The 20409-nt window shown below is 34.3% G+C and overlaps 1 protein-coding gene across 5 annotated transcripts in view; it reads right to left on the bottom strand.

The window, feature by feature from the left end:
- LOC143225198 (SID1 transmembrane family member 1-like) overlaps positions 1-20409 on the bottom strand; it is a 201657-nt gene that overhangs the window by 74233 nt on the left and 107015 nt on the right. For all 5 annotated transcript variants that reach the window (XM_076454195.1, XM_076454194.1, XM_076454192.1 and 2 more), the window contains 2 exons: positions 12359-12432; positions 1166-1232 (listed from right to left, as the gene is read on the bottom strand). In XM_076454195.1, coding sequence (XP_076310310.1) covers positions 1166-1232; positions 12359-12432 — 141 coding nt within the window. The remainder of the gene's footprint in view (positions 1-1165; positions 1233-12358; positions 12433-20409) is intronic.

The following is a 20409-nucleotide window of genomic DNA, read 5'->3' as shown; positions in this document are numbered from 1 at the left end:
ATTGTTTACAGTATATGGTATTTTTTATTTCATTTTCTGTTTGAAAGTTGCTCTCACATGTCCCAATCACGAAGCTTATGGAAATATTTTAAAGCTCTTGTGCACTACTGTTTAGGAGAAACAAATGTAGTTTCCAGTCAGAATTTACAGTCATTCTACAAGAAAAAAAAAAGGAGGGAGGTAAATTTAAATTTATTTCCTACTTTTTATGGTTGTTACAAGGTTAGTCAAATCAACCAAGTCCACATGAAATTATAAGTATAGTAAATAAAATGGATAATTTCAATCAATAGTTTAAAATATATAGTTTGATATTTATTTAGTAAGTTTCAAAAATTATATACATGAAATTTAAATATTTTCAGATGAAGAAAAGTATTTTTAACTTCAGCATGAAAATCATTTTGTATTTAGTGTAGTTAACACTTTGACTCCATATATTCATGGACAAATCTTTAATAAAAATAACTTAAAAATAATATGTTGTTTTGTGTACAAAAAACTTGTAGTGTTTACTAAAAGCTTGTCTTATTTCCATACTGTAACTTTTAATGTGTCACTTTAGGGTTACAAAATTAGTCACTTCAACTGGCCTGTACAGAAAGGAGTAAGCAAATTCTACAATGTCTACAAGTTTGTTAGCAAACCTTAATTCAGTTTCAATTATTTTTATTTGAGACATAAAATTCTTAGAAATTAATGCTCTTGTAATATTTATAATTTTGTTTTTTCTCATTGTAGACAAGACTATGTAGGATCAACAGTTTGATGCTTTTCTCATTTACCAACATTATTTAAAAATCTATGATATTTCTGTATTCGGGTCAGTTTTTAAATTCTATGGAATACCTCTGATGACAGGGCTGCATACTATAGAAACACTCTTTAATCAATGTCTAAAAGAAAATTTGAGTATTAATTATTCTATAGTTCAACTTTCTTTTTTTTTTTTTAAAGTGGTTGTTCTAAATGGTGAGATATGGTACAGAATTGTAAAGGGAATCTGAAATATTTGCTGACTGAGTTTTAAACATCTATCACACCAGTTGTACGGAAAAAAAGAACACTTGGGTTAATGATAACGAAACATAAGTACACTTATATAAACAATACTGATACTATGATGGGTTACATCAGTATCAAGTACAAGTATGTCATAACTTACTTTTTGATAAGTATAAACAAGCTGAATCACAGGAACACCATAAAAGATTGCAATAATAATCAAGTTCCTGAAAAAGCATAAATATACATTATATTAGTTTGATACAGAGCAGTAAAGAAAACACTGTCTGTATAACTAAAAATATTCCTGTGCATAAAATTGAAAATTTGTAATTCAACAGCCTAAGTAATAATCTTGTAGAAGTATTTGATCTGTGCATCAATGATACTTGGTAATACCTCATGGAACAACTGAATAATAACTTCTATTACTACTCTATCTTTTATTAAAAACAACAACAACAAAAAACCAACAAGAATGGACAATAAAAAAGGCAGTGGGAATGTTAAAGTTAATCAGAAATTTCCTTATAAGATTAAGAATCTCACAAAAAACATTAAAATAACAGGATTTTTTGTGGATGTATTGCTTATTATACTACTGAAATCAGTTGCCACGATGGCAAAGACTAGATGCTGTTGGTAAAATGAAATGTTTTAAAAACAGAAAGTACTGAACAAGTTAACTCTTAGAAAAAGATTTAATAAAGCTTAGTATAATTTTTAAACAATATATTAATTTGATATCTGCTTATCTTAATCTTAAATACAAAAGATATGTACAAAATCAACTTGTACTATGGAATGTTATAAAATAATACTGTGAATATAAACTTTACTGATTTCTTTGATGTAATGTCATGAAAAAAGTGTAACTGCATTGATTAAGAACTAAAAATAATTCTATTTTTAACCCTTTACCAACCAACAAAGTGAAAAAAGCTAATAAAAACACAACAGGAGAAAAGGCTTAACACATTAAAAAAAAAATATTTGGTATAGAATTAAATGAGTCTTGTTATTTGTTTCTGGCAACTGCACAAACTTTCATAATGGTTATGTCTGTGAGGCATTCCTAATTTTGAACTGCCAGACTAGAGGGAAAGCACTTAAGTCAATAACACCTATTGGCAATCTTGGGCGATACTAATCAAACAATAGGATTTGATTGCCTTTCATGTAATGCATCTGTAATCAAAAAGTAGAATGTATGTTTTCGTTTTTGCATTAGCTTGGAAATATGGACCTTTGATCCAAAGTCTGGCACAATTAACTATTAGTCTTGAATCTCAATAAAGCAGTTGAAGCATAGTCATGTATCCTGTTATGTAATGTTACTGATGTGGATGAACAAAGAACATTCAAATTACTAAAAAGATGGAGACAATATTACACTTATTACATGGGTTTGAAGTTATATTTGCTCATAATAACAAAGAGTAATACAGCATACAAGTTACTGGATTTCTTACTCTTAGTCTCTCTTCACAGAAAGTCACACATAAAACTTGTCACCACTTTTAGCTTAATGCAAAAGAATTGTCTTACAATATGCAAAGGTAAATGCCACTGCAGTTGCACTGACAATGAATCAAACAAATTATAATGATACACTCACCATGTGTAACACACTGGGAGCTTCAGGAAGAGCAACAGATCCAAACCTAGCTTGAGTTCTACTTACTATACAGCAATAAAAGTATGACCTGCTGAATTGGGTAAAATCAGCACAAATAAGGGAAACCTCTGGTACTTACATACATGAATAAAAGATAGTATACCCTATTATTTGTGTTTACCACGAAAGTTTAATGTAGCTGGTAAGTCCAAGAGTTGTGGCAGACGATAGTTTAGATTTTGCATGATGCAAAACTGAGGAACTATAGTCACCATGCACAATCAGTTGTGTTATTCCATTCACATTCATGTCAAGATATTGAAAGACAGAATATATGCAGCTCCACAAAAAAGAGGAAGAGGGGAGTTGTAGAATCTCTCTGCAAAGAATAGTCTTGGGTACAGATGATCCTCTCAGTGAGAATGTTAAGGGTAATTATTGCATGCTGATCATTAACAGTCACTTTACAAAATGGGCCACAGTTTATTTATTACTTGACACTTTTGTATAGTCATTTGCTTTTAAGTTAGCTGATTAGTGGATATCATGGTTTGGAAAAACCTACAGAAATTCACACAAATCCAGGAGAAAAATTCATCAGGCAGTTATTTACAAAGTCTACCAATTGCTAGCTGGAATCAAGATGTGCATTTCAACATATAACCATCTGTATGATGGGTCTACTGTAAATTCTGGCCAAAATTTCTTAAATGAACACTTATTAAATGTCATACCTGCATGTAAGGTACCAGCTCAACAATCAAATGATTTGTCATCGGACGTACTAATAATTACTCATAAACCATAATTCCAAGTGGATGTAATGTATAGTTCATCTCTCGGTACATATTATCAGTGTTCACTGTAATATATGAAGTGTTTAACATTTACTTCAAGTGATCTAGCTGAAGTTTCATACCAGGAGATGGATACAGCTGCTGTAATACATACAAAAATAAAATTGACCACAAGGCAGAAAATATTAACCAGGTTTGGCAATGGTAAGTGTCAGCAGAATGAAAGCAGTATGATTCTAGTTGGACAGGTTTATACAGCTAAATTCACTAGCTAAAGCAGTTGTATGGCAGGAGAAAGTTTGTTAAACACAATAAGAAGTTATAACTATAGGTTACTGAACAATCTCCAGTTTACAGATTAAACTTGAGGATGAAAGCTCATGAAGAATTGGAAAACAGAAAAAGCAATATCTACCTATACTAACAAGGCTGGTGACAATATCTACCTATACTAACAAGGCTGGTGACAATATCTACCTATACTAACAAGGCTGGTAACAATATCTACCTATACTAACAAGGCTGGTAACAATATCTACCTATACTAACAAGGCTGGTGACAATATCTACCTATACTAACAAGGCTGGTAACAATATCTACCTATACTAACAGGGCTGGTAACAATATCTACCTATACTAACAAGGCTGGTAATAATATCTACCTATACTAACAAGGCTGGTAACAATATCTACCTATACTAACAAGGCTGGTGACAATATCTACCTATACTAACAAGGCTGGTAACAATATCTACCTATACTAACAAGGCTGGTAACAATATCTACCTATACTAACAAGGCTGGTGACAATACCTATACTAACAAGGCTGGTGACAATATCTACCTATACTAACAAGGCTGGTGACAATATCTACCTATACTAACAAGGCTGGTAACAATATCTACCTATACTAACAAGGCTGGTGACAATATCTACCTATACTAACAAGGGCTGGTAACAATCTACCTATACTAACAAACAACAATATCTACCTATACTAACAAGGCTGGTGACAATATCTACCTATACTAACAAGGCTGGTGACAATATCTACCTATACTAACAAGGCTGGTGACAATATCTACCTATACTAACAAGGCTGGTGACAATATCTACCTATACTAACAAGGCTGGTGACAATATCTACCTATACTAACAAGGCTGGTGACAATATCTACCTATACTAACAAGGCTGGTGACAATATCTACCTATACTAACAAGGCTGGTGACAATATCTACCTATACTAACAAGGCTGGTGACAATATCTACCTATACTAACAAGGCTGGTGACAATATCTACCTATACTAACAAGGCTGGTGACAATATCTACCTATACTAACAAGGCTGGTGACAACAACCTATACCAACAAGGCTGGTGACAATATCACCTATACTAACAAGGCTGGTGACAATATCTACCTATACTAACAAGGCTGGTAACAATATCTACCTATACTAACAAGGCTGGTGACAATATCTACCTATACTAACAAGGCTGGTAACAATATCTACCTATACTAACAAGGCTGGTAACAATATCTACCTATACTAACAAGGCTGGTAACAATATCTACCTATACTAACAAGGCTGGTGACAATATCTACCTATACTAACAAGGCTGGTAACAATATCTACCTATACTAACAAGGCTGGTAACAATATCTACCTATACTAACAAGGCTGGTAACAATATCTACCTATACTAACAAGGCTGGTAACAATATCTACCTATACTAACAAGGCTGGTAACAATATCTACCTATACTAACAAGGCTGGTAACAATATCTACCTATACTAACAAGGCTGGTAACAATATCTACCTATACTAACAAGGCTGGTAACAATATCTACCTATACTAACAAGGCTGGTGACAATATCTACCTATACTAACAAGGCTGGTGACAATATCTACCTATACTAACAAGGCTGGTGACAATATCTACCTATACTAGGCTGGTAACAATATCTACCTATACTAACAAGGCTGGTGACAATATCTACCTATACTAACAAGGCTGGTGACAATATCTACCTATACTAACAAGGCTGGTGACAATATCTACCTATACTAACAAGGCTGGTGACAATATCTACCTATACTAACAAGGCTGGTGACAATATCTACCTATACTAACAAGGCTGGTGACAATATCTACCTATACTAACAAGGCTGGTGACAATATCTACCTATACTAACAAGGCTGGTGACAATATCTACCTATACTAACAAGGCTGGTAACAATATCTACCTATACTAACAAGGCTGGTAACAATATCTACCTATACTAACAAGGCTGGTGACAATATCTACCTATACTAACAAGGCTGGTAACAATATCTACCTATACTAACAAGGCTGGTAACAATATCTACCTATACTAACAAGGCTGGTAACAATATCTACCTATACTAACAAGGCTGGTAACAATATCTACCTATACTAACAAGGCTGGTGACAATATCTACCTATACTAACAAGGCTGGTGACAATATCTACCTATACTAACAAGGCTGGTGACAATATCTACCTATACTAACAAGGCTGGTGACAATATCTACCTATACTAACAAGGGCTGGTGACAATATCTACCTATACTAACAAGGCTGGTGACAATATCTACCTATACTAACAAGGCTGGTGACAATATCTACCTATACTAACAAGGCTGGTGACAATATCTACCTATACTAACAAGGCTGGTGACAATATCTACCTATACTAACAAGGCCAATATCTACCTATACTAACAAGGCTGGTGACAATATCTACCTATACTAACAAGGCTGGTAACAATATCTACCTATACTAACAAGGCTGGTAACAATATCAATATACTAACCTGGTAACATATCTAACTATACTAACAAGGCTGGTAACAATATCTACCTATACTAACAAGGCTGGTAACAATATCTACCTATACTAACAAGGCTGGTAACAATATCTACCTATACTAACAAGGCTGGTAACAATATCTACCTATACTAACAAGGCTGGTAACAATATCTACCTATACTAACAAGGCTGGGCTGGTAACAATATCTACCTATACTAACAAGGCTGGTGACAATATCTACCTATACTAACAAGGCTGGTGACAATATCTACCTATACTAACAAGGCTGGTGACAATATCTACCTATACTAACAAGGCTGGTGACAATATCTACCTATACTAACAAGGCTGGTAACAATATCTGCCTATACTAACAAGGCTGGTGACAATATCTACCTATACTAACAAGGGCTGGTAACAATATCTACCTATACTAACAAGGCTGGTGACAATATCTACCTATACTAACAAGGCTGGTGACAATATCTGCCTATACTAACAGGGCTGGTGACAATATCTACCTATACTAACAAGGCTGGTGACAATATCTGCCTATACTAACAAGGCTGGTGACAATATCTACCTATACTAACAAGGCTGGTGACAATATCTACCTATACTAACAAGGCTGGTGACATATATCTACCTATACTAACAGGGCTGGTAACAATATCTACCTATACTAACAAGGCTGGTAACAATATCTACCTATACTAACAAGGCTGGTAACAATATCTGCCTATACTAACAAGGCTGGTGACAATATCTACCTATACTAACAAGGCTGGTAACAATATCTACCTATACTAACAAGGCTGGTGACAATATCTCTGCCTATACTAACAAGGCTGGTAACAATATCTACCTATACTAACAAGGCTGGTAACAATATCTGCCTATACTAACAAGGCTGGTGACAATATCTACCTATACTAACAAGGCTGGTGACAATATCTACCTATACTAACAAGGCTGGTGACAATATCTACCTATACTAACAAGGCTGGTAACAATATCTGCCTATACTAACAGGGCTGGTGACAGTATCTGCCTATACTAACAAGGGCTGGTGACAATATCTACCTATACTAACAAGGCTGGTGACAATATACCTATACTAACAAGGCTGGTGACAATATCTACCTATACTAACAAGGCTGGTGACAATATCTACCTATACTAACAAGGCTGGTGACAATATCTGCCTATACTAACAAGGCTGGTGACAATATCTATACTAACAAGGCTAACCTATACTAACAAGGCAATATCTACCTATACTAACAAGGCTGGTGACAGTATCTGCCTATACTAACAAGGCTGGTGACAATATCTACCTATACTAACAAGGCTGGTGACAATATCTACCTATACTAACAAGGCTGGTAACAATATCTACCTATACTAACAAGGCTGGTGACAATATCTACCTATACTAACAAGGCTGGTGACAATATCTACCTATACTAACAAGGCTGGTAACAATATCTACCTATACTAACAAGGCTGGTGACAATATCTACCTATACTAACAAGGCTGGTGACAATATCTACCTATACTAACAAGGCTGGTGACAATATCTACCTATACTAACAAGGCTGGTGACAATATCTGCCTATACTAACAAGGCTGGTGACAATAATATCTACCTATCTACCTAACTAACAGGCTGGTGACAATATCTACCTATACTAACAAGGCTGGTGACAATATCTACCTATACTAACAAGGCTGGTGACAATATCTGCCTATACTAACAAGGCTGGTGAATATCTACCTATACTAACAAGGGCTGGTGACAATATCTACCTATACTAACAAGGCTGGTGACAATATCTACCTATACTAACAAGGCTGGTGACAATATCTACCTATACTAACAAGGCTGGTGACAATATCTACCTATACTAACAAGGCTGGTGACAATATCTACCTATACTAACAAGGCTGGTGACAATATCTACCTATACTAACAAGGCTGGTGACAATATCTACCTATACTAACAAGGCTGGTGACAATATCTACCTATACTAACAAGGCTGGTAACAATATCTACCTATATACTAACAAGGCTGGTAACAATATCTACCTATACTAACAAGGCTGGTAACAATATCTACCTATACTAACAAGGCTGGTAACAATATCTACCTATACTAACAAGGCTGGTAACAATATCTACCTATACTAACAAGGCTGGTAACAATATCTACCTATACTAACAAGGCTGGTGACAATATCTACCTATACTAACAAGGCTGGTGACAATATCTACCTATACTAACAAGGCTGGTGACAATATCTACCTATACTAACAAGGCTGGTGACAATATCTACCTATACTAACAAGGCTGGTGACAATATCTACCTATACTAACAAGGCTGGTGACAATATCTACCTATACTAACAAGGCTGGTGACAATATCTACCTATACTAACAAGGCTGGTGACAATATCTACCTATACTAACAAGGCTGGTGACAATATCTACCTATACTAACAAGGCTGGTAACAATATCTACCTATACTAACAAGGCTGGTAACAATATCTACCTATACTAACAAGGCTGGTGACAATATCTACCTATACTAACAAGGCTGGTAACAATATCTACCTATACTAACAAGGCTGGTGACAATATCTACCTATACTAACAAGGCTGGTGACAATATCTACCTATACTAACAAGGCTGGTGACAATATCTACCTATACTAACAAGGCTGGTGACAACAATATCTACCTATACTAACAAGGCTGGTAACAATATCTACCTATACTAACAAGGCTGGTAACAATATCTACCTATACTAACAAGGCTGGTAACAATATCTACCTATACTAACAAGGCTGGTAACAATATCTGCCTATACTAACAAGGCTGGTAACAATATCTACCTATACTAACAAGGCTGGTAACAATATCTACCTATACTAACAAGGCTGGTAACAATATCTACCTATCTAACAAGGCCTATACCTATACTAACAAGGCTGGTAACAATATCTACCTATACTAACAAGGCTGGTAACAATATCTACCTATACTAACAAGGCTGGTAACAATATCTACCTATACTAACAAGGCTGGTGACAATATCTACCTATACTAACAAGGCTGGTGACAATATCACCTATACTAACAAGGCTGGTGACAATATCTACCTATACTAACAAGGCTGGTGACAATATCTACCTATACTAACAAGGCTGGTAACAATATCTACCTATACTAACAAGGCTGGTGACAATATCTACCTATACTAACAAGGCTGGTAACAATATCTACCTATACTAACAAGGCTGGTAACAATATCTACCTATACTAACAAGGCTGGTAACAATATCTACCTATACTAACAAGGCTGGTAACAATATCTACCTATACTAACAAGGCTGGTAACAATATCTACCTATACTAACAAGGCTGGTGACAATATCTACCTATACTAACAAGGCTGGTAACAATATCTACCTATACTAACAAGGCTGGTAACAATATCTACCTATACTAACAAGGCTGGTGACAAAATCTACCTATACTAACAAGGCTGGTGACAAATAAGTTGCAGTTCACTGGCTCTTGATGATGAGTTGGAGAGTTAACATTAAACCACTGGAACTTTTCAAAAAATTGCTCCATTAATAACAACCACTACTGCTAATTTTCTCCTTAATCCTGATAGATTTTTATCACTCAGGAAATTTCAAAGAAGCAAATACATTTTTTATTTATACAAACAAGAAGGAATTACTATGAAAATAAAACTTCTTAATGTTTGTAACCTTTTGGAAAACAAGAAGTGTGAAGTTCAATGTTTTTGTTTTCCACAAGCCCTTTCAAAAGTAAAGGTTTACTATCAACCTTAGTTCTGATTGTATGGTTTGTTTATTTCATTGTGGAATTACACACAAAGCTACACAAAGGCTATCTGAGCTAGCAATTCCCAGTTTTGAAATGACAGACTAAATGGAAAGCAACTAGTTAGTTATTACCCACTGCCAACTCTTGAGCTATTCTTGTCAGACCAAACAATGATTTAACCATTGCTCTTATAATGCACCTACAACCTCAAAGTGACTTATTAGTTGTTGTTTTTTGTTAGCAAGAGCACAAAAAACGAACTTTAGACCCCCTTGGTAAAAAGAAGATAAGGTGATAATATAAATAGATGCTTAACACTTTAGCTACAGACATCTTTTTCCACACTTCTTATGAGGTTTTAGTGAGCTACATTCAAACTTTAATTAAATCTACTTTCTTACCACAGTATATAAATAACTTGCACAAAAATACAGCGAATAATTTAAGTTTTACATTCTTAGTTTAACTGAAATATAGGGAGCATTTAAGATTTACTTATAGTGATATTAAAGAAAATCTTAAATTCCCCTAATTCCAGAATTGTGACATCTGCTCTTTAGACTACCTCCCTTCTTTAATTTATTTACTACCTTTCTGAGAAGTATGAAATTTAACATAAATTACTTATTATAATGTTATCACCACTCAGGAAAGTATAATTTTTATAAACTTCAACTGTATTTAGTTAAAGAGCTATAAAATAAATAATCAGCCTGCTTCTGCCATGCTCAATTGTCACATCTCTCCTCCCGAAATTGCCAATAGTTCTCCAACATTTAATATTATATTACTTAGAACCAACAGAAAGCCAATGTTTTAATCTATCAAAGTATTTATTACACTTCATTGTTTTCTGTACTTTGAATTATCTACTTCACATCCAGTTCAAACTCCATTCCCATCAAAATATTACTGACAAGCTTAGCTTCTGACACATAAAAACCCACAAACCTGTGATAATTATAAAACACTGTTTGCCTATTACATGTTCTGATTCTGTATTCTTTGGTACATTATTTACTTAAGCAAAAAATTATTCAGTGTAGTAGTGTTAGTAGTATAAAAAAGTAGGGTTAAGTGTCATTGAAAGTCAGCCATGAAAAAAAAGGAGAACCAGATAATACTTTACTTTTCGTTTTCCTTGTGTATTCTTATTTATTATTACAAAATTAATTAAAATGTATAAATTAGAAAATTTTTAGCTCAGATAAATATAAATTAAGGTTTGGTTTTTGAATTTTGCACAAAGTTACTCGAGGACTATCTGTGATAAATTAAGGACTAATAATAATAATAAAAATATTTTCCCTTAATGAGCTTGTGAGTAGTTCATGCATTATGTAGTTCAATGAGGTAGCATTAGCTACATGTTCAACAACAGATTTACAACTTATATGATGACAAATGAAAGTCAGATATGGTTCAAAGGGTAATAAAACAATAAAATTTTAAGTATAAACAGATGTATAAAGTTACAAGTTTAAAGCTATTTAGGATAAACAAATAATAGTTTCATTTACAATTTGAAGTAATTCTATAAAAAAAAGGGTAATTTTAGGTGTTTTTTTCAGTGGTTAGTCAAATTGATCATCCTCATATAAAATACAACAGATAAAATATAAAGTTTTACTGGAAAAAAAAAGTCAAAATGTACTTAGGATATTTTAGAGGTTATTCAAATGAAGTTTGAGATTTTTCAGATGAAGAAAAGTACTTATAATCTTAACATAAAAATCACTTTGTACTCAGACTAGTCAACACACTGACTCCATGTATTCTTGGACAGATCTTTACTACAGTATCTGATTTTTTTGTTCAAAATAGCTGTAATGTTTACTGAAAGTTTGTCAAAGTTTGTGAAGATACATATACCACACCAATTGTTGCAGTATGAAAACTTTCATAATTTCCTGATGGATACAAGACCAGTGTAATAAAGTTTTGTTAGAATTACAGCTATAATTAGCTCATTTCATATAATCCACTATTGTTGTACATTCTTTGTTTATGATACAGTAAATTGTTGTACATTATGTATTGTTTTATATTATTGTTTTGTCAGATGTAATGTTCACATTAACATTTTCTCACAAAAATAACTTGTAAATAAGTATAAAAGCTTGCATTTCACTAATACATTGGGGAGTTAGTCCAAACCTTTTTTCCATATGACTGAAAAATTATACTGAAAACATACATCAATGAATTAATTTTTTCATACTCACCAAAAGTATGTCACAGATTTTTTTGCCAATTTTTTTTCTTTTTTTCTTGCAAGATCAGAAACATAAAGAAAAGTCTACATACATGTAAAAAAAAGTTTAAATTAGTAATAATTTAAATAATGCCATTTTTACACTTATATACAACATACTAACAGATGGTCCTTTACTTTCTAGCTTTTGTAGGTTTCACACTTACAAAAATTAATATGTGTTGTTTACATCATTATTAAAGTTTAAATTAAACATCAATACATATTTATGTTTATTAGAAGAAATCTAAAACTAAACACATTAAGTTTTCAACTACTGAATGCATCTTATACTATACCTTCTACAGCAATCTAACTGCAAAATACTTTATTTGAGAACCTCAGTAATAAATATTTCTTTAAAATTTATCCTTCAACAAGTGTGAAAAAACTAACATGAAGTATAGATTCAAATTAAATTTTAAACAAAAATGTAATAGCTGATTATACTTCAAAAATTAAATGTTCTTATAATTTGTTAAAACATTTAAATACTATTTGAACACCTTTCAAAGTTTGTTGAATTTATTCAAGTTTTACTTGATAGCTGGCTACCAACAAACATTTAATAAACTGAAAAAAAAATTAATCACTAATTTTGTACAAGTATACCCAAAGCTTGAAGATCCACTCACTTTAGATAAGGATGTTAGTGCCTTTACAATTGAAGCAGTTATTGCACTAAAATGTGATTTTCTATGACAGCAGAGCAATGAATGCTGGAAAAAGGATGTACTGTACCACCTGGAAAGAGCTAAAAAGTGTTGTTTGGGATCTAAGTTATTTCCATTATTACTTATAAATTGAAACATTTACACACTCGAGAAAGACAACACAGCACTGAAATGGATAATGATTTTCTACAGTATAGAAGGCTAGATACCAGGAGAGCACAAGAAACTTCAGGAGTATAACTTTAACATCATACACTGCTCTTGATGGAACCATAAAATTGCAAATGAATTATCATAAAGAATATTCATTAATGAAGAAAATAGGGAAATAGAAAAAGTGAAGATAACCAATCCCAAGCACAACAGAGTGTAATACAAGAAGTGAACTCCACAAGTTACTACAAATTACTACTGTGATCCAACACTCAAGCAAAAGACAGAAATTTGAAGCCACTTATTCTGTGGATCAAGAATAGTGCAGAAAAACTCTCATAGCAAAAGTCAATTATGCCACGATGGGATTTGTTATGTCTACAAAAAAGCTCACTGTGTCAGAAATGAGAAGATATCAGTGTACAGAAATAATTATTATAGTTGCTACTTCTACAATCTCACCTTTCAAAGCAAATCTTCATCTTCAGAACCTTCCAACAATTGAACACTTAGGTGTCAAGAAGAAAGTGAAATAAATAAGAAAACACTATTTGGTTGGGTACTAATAATCTATACAGAATTGGTGTGAAAGATGTGAACTATACTGAGAAAAAAAAAAGGTTCACAAAAGAAACAGCACAGGCAGTTACAACAGCATAGTGTTGGAGCACCATTTGAGAGAACAGCTGTTGATGTACATGGTTCTCTACCACAGAGTAACTGAGGGAATAAATAAACCACAGTTATAGTGGACTATTTTAACAAACAGCATGAAGCATATGCTGATCCTAACAAAGAAGCAGAAACTATAGCAAGGAAACTTGTCACTGAAGAGCCTTCAAGATTTAGCATGCTTAAAGAACTTCATTTGGATGAGGAGATCAAGGACAGAACTCTGAACTGGCTTTGTCTGAAAAAAGCATCAGAGAAGAAAAAATAAATAAAGTATAATTTCACTCAAATAAAAATGTTTGATGTTTATTTAAAAGGTTACACAAATAAAATCTGAAAATGTCCAAATTAAGAATAGGATTTTCAATGTTAACATGAAAACCATCTGTAACAGTCAACACTCTGAATCCATATATTCACAAAGAAATCTCTAGAAAAAATACTTAATCCAAAAATAACTTTTTTTAAACAGAAGAGTGGCAACAATTACTGAAAGCTTCCCAAATTTTATGAAGATAAATGCAATATATCAAAAGATATAGTATGGAAACTCTGATGGTTACTTTGTGATTACAAGATTGGTTACATTGACCAACCCTGGAGGGAAAAAAAAAAAAAAAAAAGAGTTAAAAGTGTTATTTATTACAAATATTTGCTTAAGAAGATATTATAATAAGAAAGCACAAAGCAAAAAATGTCATATAACTGTTATAATCTAACTGGATTTCTGACTAAGGCATAAGTGCCTTAAAATAAATCCCTCAGCTAATTCATCCAAATATGGCATTAGCAGCATTCAATCTGTAAGGGAAATAACTAAAAATCTCTACTTAAAACAAAGTAGTCTTATACATCATTTGGTAAATTAAAAATTTGTATTAGTATTGGTTAGAAATGTTGTAATAGCAATATCAGAGAATTATTGGCAAGTTATAAAAAAGAGGATGTGAAAGATGAACATGACAAGTAAGGCTATCTTCCTAGTTTACATCTCTGTAAAAGAAGATTGAAAACTACATAAATTAGACTATACCTTATTACAACTGTACTATAATAAGTAACTAATAGTAAACTCATTGCATCAGAAAGGAGTGATGAAAAACAACATGATGCTCACATTGGAGTAAACAAATCCCAAGATAGGCATAAGGGGAGTTTGAAATTTAAATAAATATTTTCATTTAAATTAAGAATTTAAAACAAATATTATATTAAAATTTGAAATATTAACAAGTTTGTTTTACACCATGTTTATTTGTATAAAATTATAATAAGTGCTTTAATCAAGTTTTGAATACAACTATGTAAAACATCACATTAACCTATCTGCACCGAGTGGGCTAAATCAATTAGTCATTTATTTAGATGAACATCAAAAAACATGGGATCTTGATCTTCAATACATATTATGATTTATTATGAGTTCTTGAATGGTAGCACATTAAGTTACAATAACATTATCATCACAGACGTTTTGGATAAACCTTTTGCACTTCTATCCAGAAGACAGCCAGTTTAAAGTCTTAACCCTTAAACAGTGAGAATTTTGTAAGTAGTAGTATCAACTGATGATGGCTGTCACTTAAGGGTTAAAGTGAATATGCAATGGCACTAAGAAATACCATTATGGTCAAATATAACTTTTCACAGTAAAAACACAAATCAGCTACTGAGAAAATGAAAAATCAATAAGATTAAATTCTACCAAGGTGACATGACATCCGTGCCATCTATAAGAAAGAACAAGCTCCACAGCTGGGAAGGTGTAAGGAAGATCAATATGTTATACTGAAAAGCATCAATTATGTGATTTACAGCACCCAAGAAGACAGGAGAACTAAGTCAAAGATCATCCAAAGTAATCATTTTTGGAAGAACATCGGTAAGAAAATGGCAAACTTGGTAACTACATAGAATTTTTCAGTTGAAATTCAACTTGTTGAGAAACCCAGAGTTCTTATAGAGACCACTTTCAATGAATTAACAAGAACATAGCAAAAATGTGGGTTTTTTTCAACCTCCTACTCAGGGATATATCTCTACAAAACACAAGAGTGATAAGAGAAAAAAGGAAGTAATCTGATTGCATACCACAGTGTTCAAAAGAGAAAACCACCAAAATAAGACTTATGGAATGGACAGTTTAATGCACTTATTTTTATTTGTGTATCAGGTTTGTTCATCAAGAAACTTTACAATCCAGGAAGAGGACAGTGTTAAATAGAAAAATTAGTGTTTATAGTGATGTACACTCTTTATGTTCAGGATTATCTACCCACATGATGTTTGCAACCACAAAAAGTCAATGAACTTAGTATGTAGAAAAAAAGGGAAAAAAATATACTGAGAAATTGAAAGAACAATAAACACTTGATTCATGAGGAAACAGACAAACCAGCTGTCATGTAGTGGTAGAATTACTGTGGTATAGTAAAAGTTTATTTAATGGAAGAAACCATATTGGAATAAAAAATGAATAACTTACCTAATACATAAATATAAAAATAAACTTTACGTTAAATAAAATGAAAACAATGGGTAATGATAATGCAAGAAAAAATTAACAAAAGGCTGGAAAATTAGGTTAAATCGAAGGTTACAAATATTAAAATGAAACGTTCTTAGTGACTTCTGACTTTCTCAGCAACTTAAATGAATATGCCAATAAAACAACAAACTGTTTTCATATACCTTTGTTGCTGGCTGATCACAAACTTGAATAACAATATCCTAAGGTATATTTCATCTGAGTGACAGTCATAGTAGTTCCACATACATAGTATAATGTGGAAAAAAAACAAAAATATGTAAGGAAACAGTGGCTACCTTTACTGGCAGAAGTCTTGCTACATAAAGTAACAGAAAGGGTTAAATTGGTGATCACACTTGAATAACAATACTAAGGTATATTTCATCAGTGACAGTCATAATAATTCCACATACATAATATTGTGGATGTTTACCTTTAAGGCAGAACTTTTAAAGTAACAGAAATTAATTGTACAACATCAATAATGGATGTCAAGGCAGAACTTTTTAAAAGAAATTAATTGTACAACACAAAATATGTATTTTAGCTATGTGAAAAATGTTGTATTTGCTTACCATAATAGCTTGATTGATTTAGTGTTTTATGGCACAAAGCAGCTAGGCTATCTGCACCAAATGTCTGGTAAAAAGGTAAAAACAAATTAAATGTAGTAAAATACAGAAAAGGAAATGAACGTAAAACAAAACGTCATTGAAAAACAGAAGAAGCATAAAACCAATGTTGACACCTAGTTTACAATGGTAAGAGAAAAAGCAGAGTAAAAAAAGTTGTAAAGTATTTTCTCCAGCAAAATGGTAATGATCATAACCTGCCAGGAAGACTAACTGGTAAGTTCAAGAACCACCATCAGTCACCTGAAGTTGGCCTTTCCAGTCCTGGTGTCGAGTTACTTAATGTTCTGGCCATTTTCCAACTTCAAACTGAACTAGAAAGATTGAAACTTTGAAAAGGGAACCACAATTAAAAAGGTGTAATGAATAAATATCCAATACTTAAATGAGATTAAAAACATTAATGGCCAGTAAAAAACTAAAAACTATATCAAGGTGGACAGTGCCACCATCACCAATAACACTGTCTAATGTTACAGACAAACCTTGGGACAAAACATGTTTAAAATAGTGCCATTGTTGAGAGTCATAACGATGGCAAGAAAGTATGATGTGGCTTACAGTAATTTGAATGTTACACAAACTACACACTGGTACAACAGTTCCAGATAAAAGAAAACGATGAGTTAAAAAACTGACCAATGCGTAGTCTAGTTAGAACAACTTCCTCCATCCAAACCTAACGGAAGCTAGATGGCCAAAGCCCAATAAAGGGTTTTATTTGAAAAAGCTTGTTGTCGCGTTGCTCACTCCAAGTGGACTGCCAGCTGGCACGGAGCCGAGCCTTGAATACAGGACCATAGTCCATGTACAAAATAAACACAGTGGTCATAGTGCCTGAGCAGATAGATTTAGCTGCCGTGTCTGCAAGCTCCTTCCTGCAAATACCAACATGGCCTGGTATCCAGAAAAACTGGATAGAAGTAGCAGTTAATGAGAAATGGGCCAGTCAGTTTTAAATGTCAGCGAGAACAGGGTGTGAGCCAACATGTAGTGATTCCAGGGCCAGTAGAGAACTAAGCGAGTCAGTATAAATAGTGCAGTTGGAGTACTGCTCAGCATCAATATGATCCAGGGCAAGAGATATGACATACAGTTCAGCAGTGAACACAGAAGCTGTAGAGGGGGATTCTGTGCACAACTACAGAACCGCAGCAAACCATGGCAGAACCCACTGAATTACGTGATTTGGAACCATCTGTATAAATTGGAACAGAATGATTGTTTGAAAGATGTTCATTAAATAAAAGATGGTATTTCCAATCTGGAGTATCTGCCTTTTTCAGAAGAAAGGTCACACTTGGGGGCTGTAATAAGCCATGGTAGGATGGGCCGACCTGTGGATTCTGCAATGTTATCCAAGGACAGACCCAATTCATCCAATTGCGCCTGGATGCGAAGGCCAAAAGGAGCAATGGCAGATCATCTGTTCTGAAAAAGTACGGCCCAGGTGGGATGCTTTAGTAAGAAATGAAGTTTCAAAGATTATAGTAAAGATAGTTGCAAACGGCGAAGGTGCAGAGAAGGTTCACGAGATTCAACGTATAAGCTTTGAACTGGAAAGCCCCAGTGCAGAGTCGAAGTCCTTGGTAATGAATGGGGTCCAGCATCTTTAAGGCCCGAGGGTCTGGCAGAGCCATAGACCATTGATCCATAGTCGAGTTTTGATCGAATAAGAGTACGATATACCTTTAACATAGAACATTGATCTGCTCCCCAACTGGCAGTAGAGAGGACACGGAAGATGTTCAGTGCTCTTGTGCATTTGACCCAATGCTGCTTTAAGTGCGGTATAAAGGTCAGCTTACGGTCAAAGATAAGCTCTAAGAACTTGGTCTCAGGGACGACTGGCAGTGAAACTTCACCAATTTGAAGTTCAGGATCAGGGTGAATACTCCGTTGGCAGCAAAAGTGCATGCAAACGGTTTTAGAGAGAATAAAATTAAAGCCGTTCGCCATAGTCCACTTCAGTACACGATCGAGGGCAGTTTGTAGTTTCCACTCAATATACCTCATGTTTGATGACTGACACGAGATGTGAAAGTCGTCGACATACAGCCCATTTGCAACAGTGAGAGGGAGTTGTTCAGTGATGGCATTTATCTTTATACTGAAAGTGTGACACTCAAAACACAGCCCTGAGGGACTCCAAGTTCCAGTACAAAAGAACGGGAAAGTGTTGAACCCACACAAACTTGGAATCTCCTGTCCATTAAAAAATTTTTAATAAACATGGGTAAATGGCCATGTAACCCACATGTATGGAGGTTTCGCAAAACGCCATACCTCCATGTTGTGTCATAAGCCTTCTCAATGTCAAAGAATATTGATACAAGATGTTGGCATTTGAGAAAGGCTTCTCTGATTGATGTTTCAAGTCGAATTAGGTGGTCCGTGGTGGAGTGCTGTCATCAGAACCCACACTTGGTAAGCGAGAGGAGGTTGTTTGATTCGAGGAACCAAACAAGACGAGCATTAACCATCTTTTCTAAGGTCTTACAGAGACAGCTTATCAAAGCAATTGGACAGTAGTTTGAAGGAATCTTGGGATCTTTCCCTGGCTTGGAGAAAGGTAAATAGCCTGGTGCCAGGCATCACAAAAAACATTCTTCTGCCAGATCCAGTTAAAGACAATAAGAAGGACATCAAGAGAAGCAGGAGATAGATGGTGCAGCATGTCATAGTGTACATCATCAGGTCCAACAGATGTACTGCCAGACCGATGAAGGGCCATTTTCAGTTCCACCAGTGTAAAGGGACAATTTTTGTCAAAGAGACAGTCAGTTCGAAAGGAAAGAGGTGAACGCTCTGCCTGAGTCTTGATGGCCAAGAAGGTGGAGGAACAAGCAGAAGTGCTAGATATCCGACAAAAGCTTTCACCTAGAGTATCAGCGATGCTCCGGACATCAGCCACCTCCAAATCATCAGAGAGTAAGATTGAGAGGGGGACAGAATTGTAGTGCCCAATGACCTTTCAAATCCTGTTCTATATGACCTTGGAACTGGTGGTAGAAGATATGCTAGTTGTGAACTTAATCCAAGGTTCTTTCTGGCTTTGAAGTCTTACCCACCCAGCATGTGCACAGGTCCTTTTGAAAGCAACTCAGTTCAAAAGTGTGGGATATCTACGAAAAGCATCCCAGGCCCGTTTTTGAGCCTTCCATGCTAAGTGGCAAGCAGGATTCCACCACGGATGAGGTTATCGTGGAAAACGCTGAGGTTTTAGGAATACACTGAGCAGCTGCTTGTATAATACAGCCAGTTACCGCTGCCACACAGTCGTCTGTTAATGGCTGATTCACGATGGCAGGATCAAGTTGTGCAAGAGCACTGGAAGTAGACCAGTCTGCCTGATCCAGCT

The sequence above is a fragment of the Tachypleus tridentatus genome, chromosome 9, assembly GCF_004210375.1.
Source record: "Tachypleus tridentatus isolate NWPU-2018 chromosome 9, ASM421037v1, whole genome shotgun sequence".
NCBI classification, from domain to species: Eukaryota; Metazoa; Arthropoda; class Merostomata; order Xiphosura; family Limulidae; genus Tachypleus; species Tachypleus tridentatus.
This window is presented reverse-complemented; position numbering and strand designations above follow the sequence as displayed.